General features: G+C 41.9%; 1 protein-coding gene across 1 annotated transcript in view; it reads left to right on the forward strand.

Annotated features, from left to right (window-relative positions):
* Nucleotides 1–2,391: 2,391 nt before the first annotated feature.
* Nucleotides 2,392–17,734, forward strand: part of PLPP2 (phospholipid phosphatase 2) — a 33,112-nt gene continuing 17,769 nt past the window's right edge. Inside the window, exon 1 of the mRNA XM_088478441.1 lies at nt 2,392–2,513. Within this exon, the coding sequence (XP_088334567.1) occupies nt 2,456–2,513 (58 nt within the window). The 5' untranslated portion in view covers nt 2,392–2,455. The remainder of the gene's footprint in view (nt 2,514–17,734) is intronic.

The following is a 17,734-nucleotide window of genomic DNA, read 5'->3' on the forward strand; positions in this document are numbered from 1 at the left end:
GCACCTTTAAGAAGAACCAATGGAATCATGCCAATCCGTTCTATTGTATTGCCTATCCCTGTAGGTGTATATATGTGCGCTCTCTGACCCCAGTCGAGAGTCTTCTTGCTGTGCTGATGACGGAGGTTTTTATTGCTGATGCTGGTATCTGGTCCCAGAGCGCGTGCGTATATAACAACGGTACCTTGGGTCTGTATGATTTATTTGCGCTAATTGTCTTTAGATCACAGCGTTTAACTATCTGTTTTTATATTGAATAATAACTTTTTGTGCTTTGGAACCACACTCAAAGTCTGAAAGCATTTATTTTCTGTGTGACTCATTACGCTAAATAGCAACAATTTTAGAAGGTATAGGCAGGATTTTAGAAGGTATAGACAGGATTGCATAGAGGTTTTAAATAAGTATCGATAAAGCATATGCAACTTTGTTTCTGATTTTTAACCATTGAATACAATTATTACTGTTTGCAAACAGGGCACAGCTGGTGCTATTTTTTATAGCTGTAAATTAAGGGTATTTATCAACTCATATCAGCATGGCATTTGTAATTGAATTGCTGTCTGTACTACTGATTGTTATAAATTTTATGCATATGATTATTTTGTGTAATATATATATACGGAGATTTTGTGTAAATAAAAAAACATTTCTATTATCTCTAAGTTTTCCATACTTACCTTTCTGCCGGGTCCCGATTCCGCAGCTTCTGGAATTGAATACGGGGATAAGCGGGCACGCGCGTGATACTTTATCCCCTGCCAAACCTCCAATGTGGAGCGAAAAGTCCGGATTTTTCGCTCCAAATTGATACCCCCTTTGTGTCCAGCTCAGGCCCTCTGTCCTTTCTTCTCCTCCTCTCTCGGTGTGTCATCCTCTTATTCTGTCTTATACTGTACTGCAGAACATGGCATAAAGGAGACGGGAGAGTGGAATATAGATCACTATAACTCGGCTTACCATACTATCCCTTTAAATCGGGACACTCACGAATTACACAGGTTCTGCGGCTGGCTGACTTCAAGCCTTTTTACCTGGTTTTAATTAGCTACAAAACCTGTGTAGTTCATATGTGTCCTGGTTTAAAGGAATAGCATGGTAAGCATGATAATTTATGGTCAGTGTGATAGGCAAACCCACCAGCACTGGTTTTGCCTATCACACTGACCATAAATAATTTGGGGGGAGGTTTTTGAAATCTTTAGAGAGAGATAAAGTACCACATTTTACAGGCTGTGGGCCTGATTCAGAGATGGACATTATTGTACAGCCGTAGGGATGCAGTTAAATGCAGCAAGAGATGTCTGTAGGAAATAGAAACCTCCTGCATGCATTTGAAATCTGAGTGCAGCGTCCATAGACACTACCTCAGATCACTATTGTGGCCATCGGTTTGCTGCTTTGGCCGGGCTGTGTAAGCTGAACTGGACAGCTGAGTACAGGAAATCTGCATCAGATGACGCAGACCCTGAGCTCGGCACGCCCCCAAAACGGGGGCATCCAGCCCCCGTTTGGATAACGGTTCTTGTGTCCGCCCTCCAAACGCTGCAGCATGTCAATCATGCTGAGGCTAAGAGGGGACTGTGAGCCTACCCTCCAACATGACCCATTCCATTAGGAATAAAATGCTCTGCTCCTGGCTGGACTTCCCACCTAATATATGATTGCGGTCACCTGAGTTGAACTAGGTAATTGATAAGACAGGTGTTTCACCATAGAGTCAGCAATCATAAATTAGATGGGAAGTCCAGGAGCAGAGCTTTTGTACCTAATGGAATGGGTCATGTTAGAGGGTTCTGCACATGCGGAGAACTGGTCTTGCGCGTACGCACACTTCCATCAATCGGAGAGGTTATGTACAGCTCTGAATCAGGCCTTGTGTTTGAAAATGACAGAAACTGATTGGTTGGTACTTTATCTCTCTGCAAAGGTTTGATAAATATCACTCTCTACTTGGTACTAGACCTCCATCCAATGGCAGCCTGCAATGTGCAACCTGTTTAGGAACCACTGTCCTACAGAACTATGCTAAACCGGCTCACAGAGCACTGTACTTTAATAGTCAATGTAAAAGCTGCACTGTGTATGTAGGGAGGACTCCCTTAATTTTGAAGGTAATAAATCCACCAACGCCTTTTTTATTCTTTATTTCACCTGATAGTTCCATTGTTATAATTATATTTTATTTATTATAGCCGGCATAATATAACCTATAGTGCTAACCTGCATGGCGGCAACAGCATATGAGGAAGGAAGGTGCAGCAGGCACTCACTGTAGGTGTACTGTATATGTGCCTGTGTGGGAACTGGACTGGAGGACTAGGAGGGATAATGCTGGGAAGCGGGCGTGGTGTCGCCCTACGTCAGGTAATGGGCGGCTCCCATAGAGCCATGGTGGGCGGAGCGTCTTCCTCAGTCTGGTCCCGGAGCTCGGACCGGAGCGGGCTGGGGGAGGATGTTGCCCGGCCGGAGGAACGCGTATGTGCTGCTGGACGTGCTGTGCGTGTGTGTCGGTGAGTAGTACGTGCCCGGTGCAATTTCACTTTTTCCGAGTAGCCTAAAACTGCTGCCAGGTTACCCTCCCCCCCACCTGGCCAACTCCTGTGCCCACAGCTCCCACCTTTGCCCTCTCCCATAGCTGGGTGTGCAGCAGTGCCCATCCCTCTGTCGCTCACGTCCTGCCTCGTACTCTTTGTTGTTGGTGCTGTCTGCGCCCCAAAAGTCTCCCCTCTATTTCACCTAAATCCCCCCTTTGTATTGCGCCCCGGTTATATCACGCTCCTCCCTGCCTGTGCCCGCTGCTGCCGCCAGCTCCGTGTTATCCCCGGTGGAGTGCTCTTTGTTCTTCTCCCTCCGGTGCCTTTGTTGTATTTTCTGTGTCCATGGTGCAGCTTCTGCCCCTTTCCCTACCAACCATTACTCGTCCCCCCCCCCCCCCTCCTCCCTTCCCCAACACTAGCACTCCCCGCTGCCCCAGGACTTACACGCTTGTGTACCTGCCTCTTTGCATAACTAGATAACCATGTCTGTCTTTTTAGTCCAGTACACTTTTATTATTGGTGTCCTGCATTGTGTTATATAATTAGAAATCTCAGTAACTTTGTATTGTACGTAGAGCTTGTATTAAACATTGCATTTGTCTAAGTGAAAATGTTTGCTCTTAGGAGAGTTTATTATTACTCTACTTTAATAAAAGTTTCACTGGTATACCCAGATATTTCACTGTTATGTATCTAAAAGAAAAAGTAAGTGTACCATAGCTGGTATATAAATAAAGCAGATATTCTCAGTCACTTAGCACTTTGTCATGATCATGAAATTTTTAGTGACATTCTTTTTGTTTTGTTACGTTTAGCATAAAGTGGCGTCAGGGAAGCAGTTTAATTTCTTTTATAAATTCATAAAAGTGTACACTTCACACCATAGATCAGATCTCTGCTGTTGGGTGTGATATTTACTATCCAGCTTCTCATTACATTGGGGGATGGGGAATATCAGCAAGGTGCAAACCGCTTTACTATCCCTGTGTGGTATAGGCTTAAGATCACTGGCAGTTTTGCACTATCTATGTGGACAGCAAATGGTAATGCTTGTGTATGTACAATGAGGGTTGTTTGACTGCTTCTTACATTCAGGATTGTACACACACACTCTAGCTCACTGATGTACAATCAAATATTCAATTTATAAAGTGTAACCTCCGAGATTCCAAAAATTACTGTTTGAGTCTAAAGCTGGGTACACACGTAAAGATTTTCTGTCCAACCAGCCAACTACTTGACTGGCTGGAATGAAAATCTGGTAACGTATGGGAGTAACTGATGATCAGCAATTTGCTCCTAAATGCCAGAAAACAGATGAAAATGGTCGTCACACAAGTTTGTTAAATGTTTGATCTAAACAATTTGTTCTAACAATAGTTTTTGTCCATTTTCCGGTGTTTGGGAGTAAATTGCTGATTGTCATTTGCTTTCATACTTTACCAGATTTTCATTCCAACCAATCAACTATTTGGATGGTTGGACAGAAAATCTTTACGTGTGTACCCAGCTTTACTTTTCTAAGTGATATATGTTGTTTAACAGATGCCATGGCCTGCTGAAATCATTCTGCAAGCTTTTAGACTTCATTGATTGATTGGTACCTGAATTTCTCAATTGTTTTCCCTTCCCTATGAATGATATATTCTGTATGTTTATTCTGATTCAAATGCTAGACTGTCAAACCTTGAAAAAAAATCACTCACTAGAAGTTGTTACAGACACATTTTTGGGTTGTATTATCCCTCTGCGTTGATTAACAACTTTATTAAAGGGTCTTATACTTATTTTTTCAAATAAAGCCTTAATAGGTTCTCATCAACTGTACTAAAAAATTTAAACTATTTTTTATCCTAAATGACAAGGGTCGGTATTCAATTGTTTTAGCACGCCCGATCTCCCATCTAAATTGATAGGAGATTGTGGGGTGCTATTCAATTGATGCCGATCTTCGCCTCGATTGTGCCCAAAGAGGTCGGGTTTGCGAAAAACTACTACACCCGACCAAAGTGCTGGACACGATCGCAAATAGTGCCGTGTGGGCGCCCGGGGGGGGCGAGCTGAAGCGCCGGCAGATGACCGAGCCCGACAAGACCAACAATTGAATAGCTCTGGCGGGCTTGAAGGGGGCTAAAACAATTGAATAGCGCCCAAGGAGTTATATTTTTATATTATTACTATTTTCTACTAATGACCTGTAACTCTTGATGTCTCAGTATCTGGAATGTGGATATAGGAATACTGCTTCCGAAATGCCCCTGTAGTTTAAGGTGCTCATAAAAAATATTGCAGATGTACTTGCAGGGCAGGCAACATAAATCATGGGGCCAGCTACACTTTTTTTTTTTTTTTTTTTGTTAGGGACCTCCATACCCAGGTCCCTGGCAGGTACAGATGTGTCCTCATACATCTAGCCTCCTTGCATGTTAAACAGCTCTTCTAGTCGCACTATGCCGTGGCGTGACTCGGTAACGCTGAGCATCTTTTAGTGCGTGGTGTTTTTGCTGTTTATTTTTTTTAACCTTCAAATGCGTCTTATTCGCACTTTGATGCAAATAGCTTTTGCTGCTTAAAATGATATGCAGCATGCCTTCTGTGTGCATCTGCGGGTATATGCATGCGAAATGCTACATTACAGTGTTAAGGCACACATCCACTAGCAGATGAGGTAACGACAGTACGATTATGGCATCGTAAACGTACCATCGTTCCCATCCCCTGCAGTGCCTACACTGCGATTAGTCGTTCAGTGTAGGCACCCTCCTTCATCCCTGAACATGGCCAATCTCTCGTTATCGGCAGATTGACCAGCATGTTCAGGCGATGATTAATGTCGAAAACGGCCAGTGGGAGCGCGCATCGCTGGTCGTTTTCGACATTTTTATGCCCGATTCAAGCACAATTAATGAGCAATTGCACGATTACGATGTCCTAATTGTACAATCGCTCATTAATATCTATTAGTGGATACGCGGCTTTACAGCTGTGGTACGAAGTTGCACAAAAAGACGCTAAGCGTTCCAAGTCACACTGCCCTCATGCGCTGTGTAGCCCACGGAGGATGTGGACACATCTGTACAGGCCAGTCGTTTGAAAGTCTTCCTTACCTATTTGTGGTTTCTCTGCAATGGGGAACCTCTGAAGGAACTTTTCCTTCCTGGGTATTCATGTTAGAGATTACATTGTCTGGAAGATGCCTGTTTGCGTAGAAATGTTATTGTCATATGGAGGTGTTTCTTCAGCCCCCACACTTGCCACCTTCTGGCAGCCCGCCACTGCTTCCCTTGCCCTGTTGCAGCAGTGCGTCGCTACGTGACGTCATGGGCACTGAAAATGGGCGTGGTCACAGATCATGACCCAAGTTCATTTCATGCTGGCGGTGGGTACATCACTTGCTTGGCTGTCCCCCAACACATGTGCAGCATATGAGAGAGTTCCTCCCTATCTTTCTTCCAGCCCACATGTAGGACAGTAACCAAAAATCAGGAATGTATTGTCAAAATTGTGAAGGTTGGCGAGTATGCATGCATACATAAACATGGGTACTGGCGCACACATACATGATGTCATACACATGTACACACATACAGTCGGGAGAGCAGGTACTGCTTGCTCGGGCCTGTTAGAGGGGCCCGGGTCAGCTGCTGAGGGAAACATTGTTCCCCTCGGAAGGGGCATGGCCACGCCTCCCATATTTGGACACACACCCTAGTACCCGGGCCTGCAGAAGTTCTCAGTGGTCCTGTATACAGTCACGGGTTGGGTGTGATAACCCGGCGGGTGAAATCGGGTGAAATACTGACGCTGGAAGCCCAATGATTATATTCTGACAGGGACAGGTAAGTATAGTAACTCTAACCCTCTCCCCCTTTCACCCCCTAACCCTAACTCTCCCTGAGGGGTGCCTAACCCTACCCTCACCGCACCCTAAACCTCACCTCTCCCAGGTGGTGCCAATCTTAAACTTTACTGTAGAATGCCCCAAATGCCTTGTCCTTTAAAAATTAAAATCAAAAAATCAAAATTAACTTTAGTTAAGGCCCCATGCACACTTTCTTCTCCCTTTTTTTTTTTGGAAAGTGTTGGGGAATGGTTTAAAAGACCTGAGGAAATCATGTTGAGGAACCTGATCTACAAGATCCTGTAGAACTCACCCAGGTGTGTCAGCTTGCCCCTGTGTACAGAGAGGTGTGTGTGTGTACAGGTGTGCCTATATGAATGTATAGTTCTATATGGCAGCAGCTCCTACCCTCTTGCATGAGGGGTTCTGCCGCTGCTGGTCCTGACGCCTGCGCACAAGCGGTGGTGGTGCCACACATGCGCATAACACCAGCCTCTAGGGACTGCATCGGCTACAGTCTCTAGAAGTCATGTAGGGCTCCCTGAAAAGCAGGGGGGGGGGGGGGTGTGTGTGTGTGTGTGTGTGTGTGTCCAATCTGAAGCCACTGTCAGTCAGTGTAGCCAGAGCAGTCTTGAACTGCAACTGGCTCACTGAAGTGGTGGATTTTGTTATGGTTTTCTTTCCTGAGCACATGTTGTCCTTGGATATTTGATAACTGATAAGTATAACTTTTTTATATATGTTTATAAGCTCCAATGGTGTAGGTACTGATATGAATGGTTACAGTCTCTATAGATTCAATTGTCTTTTTAAGTCGCTGTACTTAATAAGCACCTAATGTTGCAATTCAATTTTTTGTGGGTGCCAATTAATTATCACGCTTGTTGTGCCCAATTAGACTGGGGTTAGCCACTTACAATGGTTGAACCAGTCTAAAGTCCAGGTTAGGACGGGCGAGCTGAAGTGTCGGGGGTTGTTCACGCACGAACTAAGCGACAATTGAATAGCTCCATCGGGCTCCGGATACTGATGGCCACCATTAAAAAATATAATTATTCTTGTCCATGGTTCCCACTAGACTGGCAGGGCAGGGCGCTGAGGGTGCGGGCTGGGAGTCTCTGGCACAAGCGCCCGAAAAGGGGGCTTAGCCGCCCGAAGAGGGGGCGTGTCCTTGTGAGGACCCCGCGGGTTGCCGGCATCGGTAATTGCATACACACTTGTCGGCAATTATATTGCCCATCGTACCTGCATGCAGGTCCAACGGGCGATGCTGCTGACGACATTCGGGAGCAGACATCGTCAGTGACATAGAGGGTACATACTGACAGAAGTGCCAGATATGTCATCTGATACGCCGGATCGGACGACATATCGTCTATTGCAGTGGTCTCCAACCTTAATTGGGGTGTGAGCTATTTTAGAAAAATGAAACCTGCTGAATAGCTACTAAAATAGTAGAAAAAATAAATCTGGCTAATAACCAAACAATTGAAGGTAATTTAATGAAAAAAAAAATAATTTCATATAAAAATGCATTTAATTATTACAGTGATATTGTTGTAGTTTGCAAATAAAATGTAAGTACAGGCACATTTCACTGTTTAAATACTGGCTCAAAGGAGGTACGTGCAGTAGAGGAGCAAAAGATATAAGCAGGGCTGCTGTGTGATTTTCCGGCTGGGCGGGAGTCACTTGCTCTGCCGTAGCATAGATGCTGTGGGTGGAACCATGGAGAAGCGCGTCAGGTGTTTGCTGTAGAGGCTCTGGCAATCACATCGATGCCACGGGGGAGCACACGTCAGAGGTCACTTCCTCCTAGTTGACACTGCAGTACTTCAGCTAGATGAGCTACCAAAATTAAGACCGCATGCTACCGCTAGCTCGCGAGCTACAGGTTGAAGACCACTGGTCTAATGTGTACCTGGCATTAGTCTCTGAATCTGTATACTAAGTGCTACAATGTAGCAGCCGCAGCTTTTTTGATGCCAAGTTCCATTGTGTTTCATATACAGACTATGCAAACATATATACAAGTGTCACATATCAACTTAATTAGCACAGTGTGCTGATGGATTCTAGTTGCATTGCGTCTTAGGACTGTATTCAATTAGCGGCGAAAACTGAAATTTTTTTCAACAAACTGCAAATTTTTTGCCAGAAGTCAGTCGAAAACGGCAACAGGCGAAAAAAAACTATAGAAAAGTTTTCTCCATCCCAGACCAGGAGAAAAAAAATGCAAAATCCATATTTATGGCTAAAAATGTGGGGATTTCTTTCAGAACCCTTGCGTAAGTTGCGTACTTTGGCAAAAAAACAGCTGCGTAAATTTTGGGTAAAAAAAAAAAATAATAATAATTTAAAAAGATAGAAACCTATTTTTTTTTTCCAGGAAATTACTGTTCCACGTAAATTGGGGGTACGTTTTAAATGGGTGCAAGTATATTTTCGTGCCGTAAAAACGCAATTATAATACTGCCTGCTGCAACCACGTGCGATGTTTAAAACACTTGACGCATCCATACCGCCCCCTGAAAAAACGGACCGAATACGTTAAAACCATTTTCAATTATTTAAAAAAAATTTCGGCCAAAATTTGCGCACCCGTTTTTCAGCAAAGTACGCAACTTATCATTAGGGGGGTTGTCCAAAAGGTTTTGATAGAAATCCCCACATTTTTAGCCAAAATAAGGATTTTGCATTTTCTCCTGGTCTGGGATGGAGAAAACTTTTTTTTCTATGGTTTTTTTTCACCTGTTTTTTTTTTTTTTTGTCAAAAATTTGGCCTTTTTTTTTTGCCAAAAAACTGCCGTTTTCTACGCTAATTGAATACATCTCTTAGACGCATTTGCGGCAAAAACACGTCCTATGCTAGCAGCATTGCAAGAGACCTGGCGGCTCGCTCACGGCAGGCAAGTCGCGTTGCGTTGTGTATTGTGGTTGGATGTAATCTGTTATCTGGAAAACTCACTTTTTTAGGGAAGAAAAAAAAAAAAAATAAGAAGGAACACAAACAGTTTAATGTGGTAAATGTCAGGGACACTGTGGTTAAAACACATTATTTTATTTAAATGTAATTTAATATTATCCATATTACGGAAAACTCGCTTATCTGGGAAGCCTTACATCCCAAGCATTGAATAATAATTTCCATACCTTATTATGTGTGTCTCTTGTACAGCCATGGCCAAAAGCTTTGAGAATGACACAATTATTGGTTTTCACAAAGTTTGCTGCTTCAGTGTTTTTAGACCTTTTTGTTATATTGTTACTGTGGTATACTGAAGTAAAATTACAGGCATTTCATAAGTGTCAAAAGCTTTTATTGACAATTACATTAAGTTTATGCAGAGTCAATATTTGCAGTGTTGACGCTTCTTTTTCAAGACCCCTGCAATTTGCCCTGGCATGCTGGCAATCAACTTCTGTGCCTCATACTGACTGATGAAATGTTTGTAATTTTACTTCAGCATACCATAGTAACTAACATCTGACAAAAAGGTCTAAAAACACTGAAGCAGCAAACTTTGTGAAAACCAATACTTGTGTCATTCTCAAAAGTTTTGGCCATGGCAAGCCTTCTTATAATTAATTGTTTTGCCATTATAACCAGAAAACTGTGTTAAAGTGATTGGTCTCATACCCATAATTGCATACTAAAATGTCAACACCACATTTAAATTTCTAAATAATTTGACATTTGCTGCCAGTACAGTGGATTGCAGTGTTTTTAAAAGTGCTGTAAAATAGCCTACAGTAAAATGCATTGCAAGGCACGCTTCTGCTTTCCTGCCTATTTATAATTTGCCTAGCATATATGTGTGAACGAGCTCTTATAGGGTTATTCTATATGGAGCAAAAACGCAGTTTCTGCAAGGTTTTCGCTCGGATGACGTCATTTTCGCTGCTTTTACTTTTACACCGTATTCAATTTGAAAACTTCGCCGGTGCGAAAAGTATATTGCATTCGACCCTGCGGAAAAATATCACCAAGGAATGGGTGGCGAAAAAAAGTGCAGAATTGGGGTTTTGGGGTGCAACATTTGAGAAACTACCCTGCAACCTTCAGACAGTTCCCCCAAAGGTAAACTGTGTCCAAAAAATTTTGAAAAATACCTCAGAGGACCCCAAAAACAGCACTTTCATTTTGGGGGTGAAAAAAAAATTTGGGGGTACAAAGTTAAAAACTAGCGAAATACAATCTAGGGGGGTCGCCAAGTATGCCCCAGGTGTTTTTTTCATTGCAGGTGTTTGCGGCAGTTTTTTTTTTTACGTTTTTTAAAAATTCACTTTAGCAACTTTTAAATATGCTCACCCCCATTTTCAAGTACCCAAAATTTGCTGGGACTACTTATTTTCTGCAAAAAAAACCTAAATACTATTCTTCACCACCTTCCCAAATCCCCAATATAGAAGCTATTGAGCCCATTTAAAGACCCCAAAAACCTTCAGCAGGGCTAATCGGGGGTATCCACAGTGATCCCCCATGTCAGAGCATTTTTTTGGGGGTGTTAGGGTCATTTCCCCAAAAATCTGCGAAGTTTTCGCTGATTTCACATTCGCCGTTTTCGACGATTTCATATTGAATATGGGTATAATCGGGGACGCGCCCGATACTTTTTCGCCGGCAAAAGCTCCTATGTGCGGCAAAAACTTCGACCCGCATAGACGACGAAGTTTACGTTTCATATTGAATACCCCTGTAAAGGTTAAATTCAATTAATCACAAGGGGGCGAGTTGCCATTGTAACTGTGTGGAAATACCGCCAATGATACCTACCCTAGCCTCAGATTTGTGGATTTTTCTACACAGCTCTACAGGGCTGCAAACAAAAATCTGCAAGTCCAGACATATAGCCACACTTATCCGCGCTGCGAGGGGATTTGCGGCTAATTGAATTGGACCCTTAAAGGGAATCCAAGACAGTCTGCATACATGAGTGTTTCATCTATACCAGGGGTCAGGGAACTTTATTTTACCTTTTACCCCAATATATATTTAGATACTCCGACATTACCCCCTTGATTTAAAAGGAAGGAAATCATATAGTAGTGCCCCGTATAATGCCCCTGTAGTAGCGCCCCCATAGTTATGTCCCCATATAGTACCCCTGTAGTAGTGCCCCCATATAATGCCCCTGTAGTGCTGCTTATACAAAAAAAACCCCTCAAACACTTACCTTAATCCCCGCTCCTGCATCCGCCGCCGTCCTGTCCGCCTGGCTGCTCCTCGGAACTATGGAACATAGTGCGCATGGAGAGAGCCGGAAGCTCGAGTTCAGAAGAGATCTCCAGCTGCAGGGAAGGAGCTGGGCGCCCGCTGGTAATAACATCTCAGCGGACGTCCAGCTTAGAGCCTACTTGCGGCACAGCCGGGCATGCATATGAATCATTCTATATTATAGAATGATTCATATGTATGCCCGGCTGTCCATCCATTACCCCCAGGAATTTAATTTTTACCTCATGTGGGGTAATTTACCGCTGTTCCCTGACCACTGATCTATGCCCATCTTTAGCTGAACACATTTAATTATGCCTAGGTATTTGTGTTTCATTTATCATTTGTACTTGCATTTAAGCTCTACAACAGTAGCCTTGATCCTGTGTTTTTCTCATTTTGCATAACAAGCTTTATTTCTAATTCATGTTTCATTTTCCTGGTCGACCTTTGGACAGGCGTTGCATTTATAGCCTAGTAAGCATGACCCAGAGGTCATAATGTGAACCTGGTGGATGGTATTTCTGTTTGAAAGGCGTGGAATACATAACCTTTCAGCTGTAGGATGCAAGTTTTACTAATCCTTACTTGCCATACAAAAATGGCATCTATACCCCTATGCATTTTACACATACCGATGAAAAACAAATAATGCAAGAATCCTTTTACAAAAATGCATTCTAAACCCACTGCTGTTTATTGCAATGTGTGCCTCCTAAATGAACATAAAAAATGGTTCCAAGATAAAGGCTGCCAGCTTGTCTGTGCTGTCATCTTCCAGTAGCACTAACTGGCTGCAGTGAAGAAGTTACTTGTGTCTCTGCCCGATTGTAAAACAGCTGGATGTCTTCTGCTTAGGCCACCCACATGTGTTGCTGATTTGAATAGTTTATCCTTTTGGCATGAACAGCATATGGATCAATGGGCCGAATTCAATTCAGTGTGATGTAGAATAGCCGCGGGAGGGAGCTCCCGAATCTATTCAATACAATACACCGCGCTGTTTGGGGGGGCTAAAGGATTTCTTCTCGCACCCCCCCTGGAGATGCGAGGAGAAATTTAACAAAAGTGCCGGGCAAACAGCTTCTTGCCGGCTTAGCACAGCGGTAACAGCCGTGCGCCCAGCACTTTAGTTGGAGAATGCCGGTTACCGCGCCTTAACACCCAGGTTAAGTCGCCACAACTGGCATTCTCAGACTTAACTGCTTCCCGACCAGGCAAACAGTGAGTTGAATTGAATAGCTGCGGGAGCTCCCTCCTGCGGCTATTCAACATCGCACTGAATTGATTCTGCCCTAGGTTTGGCCATGTTTACTAGGTGGGGACATTAAATCAGGACTATGCAAATCCATACTTCAATATGGTGTTGTTGGGTTGCAACTCAGAAGTATAAGTGGAGTAAAGAAGAAATTTGGCTATATTCTATTGAAAAAAAAAAAAAAAAAAAGGAGAAATTTAGTTTTTTGGGTTTAACAGCGCTTTTTGGTGCATTGAAGATCCAAATTAAAAAGTTTTGCTGTGAAATTACTGCAGTATTAATTTCTGGTTTAAATGCGCCATCTTAGTATGTAAACCCCTTTTTGTCTTAATTTGTCTTTAGTATTGTCTTTTCCTTTTTTTTATTTTTTATTTCTTTGCTTATTTTATGATGTTGATATGATTTCCACTATATCTGACTCCTCTGCGTTATTATGGCCCCATTTATTTACGATGAATTTCCCCTTTAGCATTCACTGAAGGAGTTATGTCACCCTTTCTGTATTTAACAAACAGCAGTAAACTAAGCTTACCGCTGTTTGTCACATGGAAAGATGGCGAGAGCGATGCGTCCCCCATTGCACTGCCGGGTCCCCGTGTCACGCACATGCATAGACGGACCATTGTATTACATTTGAGCCCGTCGCTGGCTGTATTACATTTGAGCCCGTCGCTGGCAGTTATACTAAACTAAAAAATCCGCCGGTATTTACGTTCGTTCAAAAATGGGGCCTTTAATGTGTACAAATATGGAGTGGTTTAATTAATACTTCAATAAAGTGTCACTTAAAAAATGTTTATTGAATGTAGGAAACTATCCTGTCTATACTGCCCTGTCAATGACTAATTTGTCTGTTTTTCCTCAGTAAGCGCTGTAAATACAAAGTTTTACAGAATATGGTGGAAGATTATTTCAATTAAAAAAACAAAATTTTTAAGAAATGTCTAAACTCCTTCACTGTATATTTAATATCACTTAAGCCAGAATAATATAAATATATAATATTATAATTAATATTATAAAAAAAAATTACTGTCTCCAAGTTATTTTGCTGGACCGCCTGTACTTTAGTGCTATGTCGTCCTAATTTCTTTGTGGAATACCACCAGCCAAAACTAGAAACCCCGTATTCTGAAACTATTAGTTACTTACAGTTTGTACATAGTACAAGAAGTATGTCTTATGCCAGTGGTTCCCAAACTGTGCGCCGCAGCACCTTGGGGTGCCTTGGGACACTTGCAGGGGTGCCTCAAGTTGGTGGTCCAGCACCGAATCAAATTCTTTGTGCACATTTTTACATTACATTGACCATAAACAGAAGCGCACACCTGCCCACCGCTATATAACCAAACCTAAGGATGACATGTAAGTACAATTTACTTCACTTTACTACTTCACTACATTTTTTTTTTTTCTGAATTTCTCAATAACAAAGTTTTTGACTTAGGGGAGCCGTGAAAACATTGCTGATACTCTAGGGTGCCGTGATTCAAAAAAGTTTGGAAACCTCTGCCTTATGCCCTCTATTCTTTGTAACAACTTGCACATTATTTTTTTCTCTTTATATGAATTAGATTACATGAGCTGCAGCAATGTCTGTATTTTTTATGCTTTTAGTATATTAATTCATACAGTATGGGGTATATGCAAACAGACAGCATGGCAGCAAGGGCTGATGTTACAAAAACTGATTTGTCATCTATATTCCTTGATTTAACACTCTTATGTTTGAGTAAATATACTAATGTGTGTCTGTTAGTCTCACTCTATAGGTATTCCAACATTCCTTATCCCTGTGCGGAATGTGAGCTTAGCAGAAATACTGCAGGCATAGATGTCTGTGCCCGTATATATGCCTGTAGTTCACGTTGGCGTCACTGGAAATGTTGCGTGTTTTGATCAAATCTGTAACTTGTGTGCAATGATACCAGTGTCTGCTGTTTCTTGCTTTTTGTCACATTGAGGCAGGAAATTCTCTGACAACATTGTGTGAAAAGTTATCTAATTGGACCACTGTGTTTGTGGAGTTTACTTATCTGATTCAGTTTAGGATCGGTTTAGTAATATACCAGAGATATGTAGAACTGCTCTACATATTTTTTATTTCTTGAACATCATTGAGTTATGGCAAAGTTCTGCTGGGTACACACTATGCGATATGTCACTTAATCAGCCGCCAAACAACACATTGCTTCGGCATGTGTGTACAGAAGATATGTCGGTGAACAATGTCATTCAGACATATCGCATCAGCCCTGCAGCACATTAGATGCCGATATATTTGCACATCTGGCTGTGTGTACGGGCAACCTGCCGACCACCAACCGTACGCGGCAGATGGGTGTGTATTGGCTTACTAATCGACTGCTCGGTCTGAGCCATGGGTCGGCCGACAAGTCGCCCAGGTTCACCCAGCCTCAGAGGTTTGTTAAGTTATGCTGTTTTTGTGCATCTCTTGCTTCAAGTAGATGATTTGTAACAATCTCATTGTCGCTTCCCCCCCCCCCCCCCCCCTTTTAACTTGATTGCTTAAACAGACATGTTTCTGCAAAACACATCAAAGTAATCAAAATACTGTACATTGTTTACCTAATCTAGCACTATTGTTTTCATGATACTTTCCTCTTTGGATGAATTAGTTTAACAGCCAACAGGAAAGGGCCAGACTAGTTGGACCAGCTTCTCTGCAATCAGAAATAACTGGAATGTCCTGCTTCAGCTAAATTGCTTCTGCTGTGGCCTCGATTGGACCTACTGTTGAAATTGAAAATGTTTTATAAAAAAATAATTTATGTACAATTAGCAATAAAAGAAAATCTGAAAACATTGAAGACTGCAATCCGATAACTTTTTATTTTTTTATTTTGTTACTATTGCACAAATCAGAGTAGTATACTTACGCTACATGGTTATGATTATTTCTCTACCTTGTTGTTGATTTGCAGTTTGCAAAGTGTCATGTAACTGTCTTAGCACCACAGTCATATTCCACACAGTGCTTTGAGGCGATGGAACCCTCTGCCATCCGAGACCAGGTGACTCTCTCCTGGAATAAATGGAGTGCCTAAATGCAAAGTCATTCTAGTTGAGAGACTGTACAGCAGAGGTGTTCAACATGCGCCCTCACCCCCAGCTGTGAAACTACACATCCCAGCAAGCCCTGCCACAGTTTTGCTATTAGGGCATGCTAAAACTGCCATTGCAAGCTGGGATGTGTAGTTCCACAGCAGCTGGGGGACACATGATGAATACCCCTTTTTTGTACAAATATATAACCCTTACAAAAGATTTTCAAATGTAAATATAATTTTATAGGGTGACCGCTTAGAAAATGAGATGTACATGCTAAACAGGTACAATGCTAGTTTTAAAGACAACCAAAGGAGTGCCTGGAATTGCAAATCAGGAAACATGCAATTACATGTGCAGAGAGCAATTTTTACCTTGTATGTTACATCTGGAACCTTACGAAAAACCATGATAATAAAAATGGTAATACAATAGTAGAGGCATATAGTTTCGCCATAGTTTTATGCATCCTGTATGCATGTAACAACAGCCTTGTGCAGGAGATTTTACAAAAATTTCATGCAAAAGGTTAACTACTGCAGTCCCAATACTTTTCAATGGAGACTACTGTCTGACCCCTATATACCAAACCTTTGTGAAGTTTGATCCCATTGGTTTTTGCCATCCTCAAATGGTTTAACCCACTTTATACCTATAAAGGCATATTCGAAGGAGTGGGATCTTACGATTCCTCTTCCACAGCCTCCGGAAACTGACATGCGCAGTGTCCGTTTCCCAGGAAGAGTCTTTTAAAAATGTGAATACCCCTTCCGACACCCCCGGCATGTAACTTACAGCGATTTTTACTGCTGTCCCTACAACTTGCATTTAGCACCTACTGGGGATAACCATGTAAAAAATGTATCCCTACTGCAATGTACACCTGAAAAAATACATCTGCCCCTTAGTGCACTCCTGCAGTAATGGTGTAATATGGAAAGTCAGATAGGGCTGTCAATTATAATTCAATATAGTATGGGGTTGTCAGTCATAACTCAAAATAGGCAGCACCAGACTGATATGACTCAGACAGCTCAAACACTGCTTGTAAACAGCAATGATTCAGCAGATTAAAGAAACAAAATGCATAATAGTTGGGAAGTCTGTACAGGTTGAGTCTCCCATATCCAAATATTCCGAAATACGGTAGAATATTGGCATGACTGAGATAGTGAAACCATTGATTTTTGATGATTCAATGTACACAAACTTTATCTAAGTACCAAATTATTCAAAATATTTGTATAAAATTACCTTCAGGCTGTGTGTATATGAAACATAAATGAATTTAATTTCTGTACACAAACTTTGCTTGAGCTACAAAATTATTGAAAATATTATATAAAATGACCTGCAGGCTGTGTGTATAAGGTGTATATAACACATAAATGCATTCTGTGTGTATATTGGGGTCCTATTCCCAATCTATTTCATTATGGTATGCAATTATTCCAAAATAGGGAATATTCCGTTATCCAAAATACTCTGGTCCCAAGCATTTTGGATATGGGAGACTCAACCTGTAATTCGTTAATTATTGTATTTCACACACACAATGTCCTTACATTTAACTTTGGTAGAGAACAAAAGCGAACCACTCATCTCTAATATAAACCTGCTGTTAATTGTTGCTGGTTCAAAACAGGGATAAACACAATTCTGAGAAAAAAGGGTACAGTAGAGGGAACCTTTTCAATTTTTAAATTCTGTTATACACACAGGGTAATTCAATTATCCCCGTTAATTTAATGGCTGTGAAAAAGGGTGGTATCCAAGGGCTTTAACGCCTGGGGCTATTCAATTCCAGA

The sequence above is a fragment of the Taudactylus pleione genome, unplaced genomic scaffold (genome assembly GCF_031769625.1).
Source record: "Taudactylus pleione unplaced genomic scaffold, aTauple2 ptg000214l, whole genome shotgun sequence".
Lineage (NCBI taxonomy): Eukaryota > Metazoa > Chordata > Amphibia > Anura > Myobatrachidae > Taudactylus > Taudactylus pleione.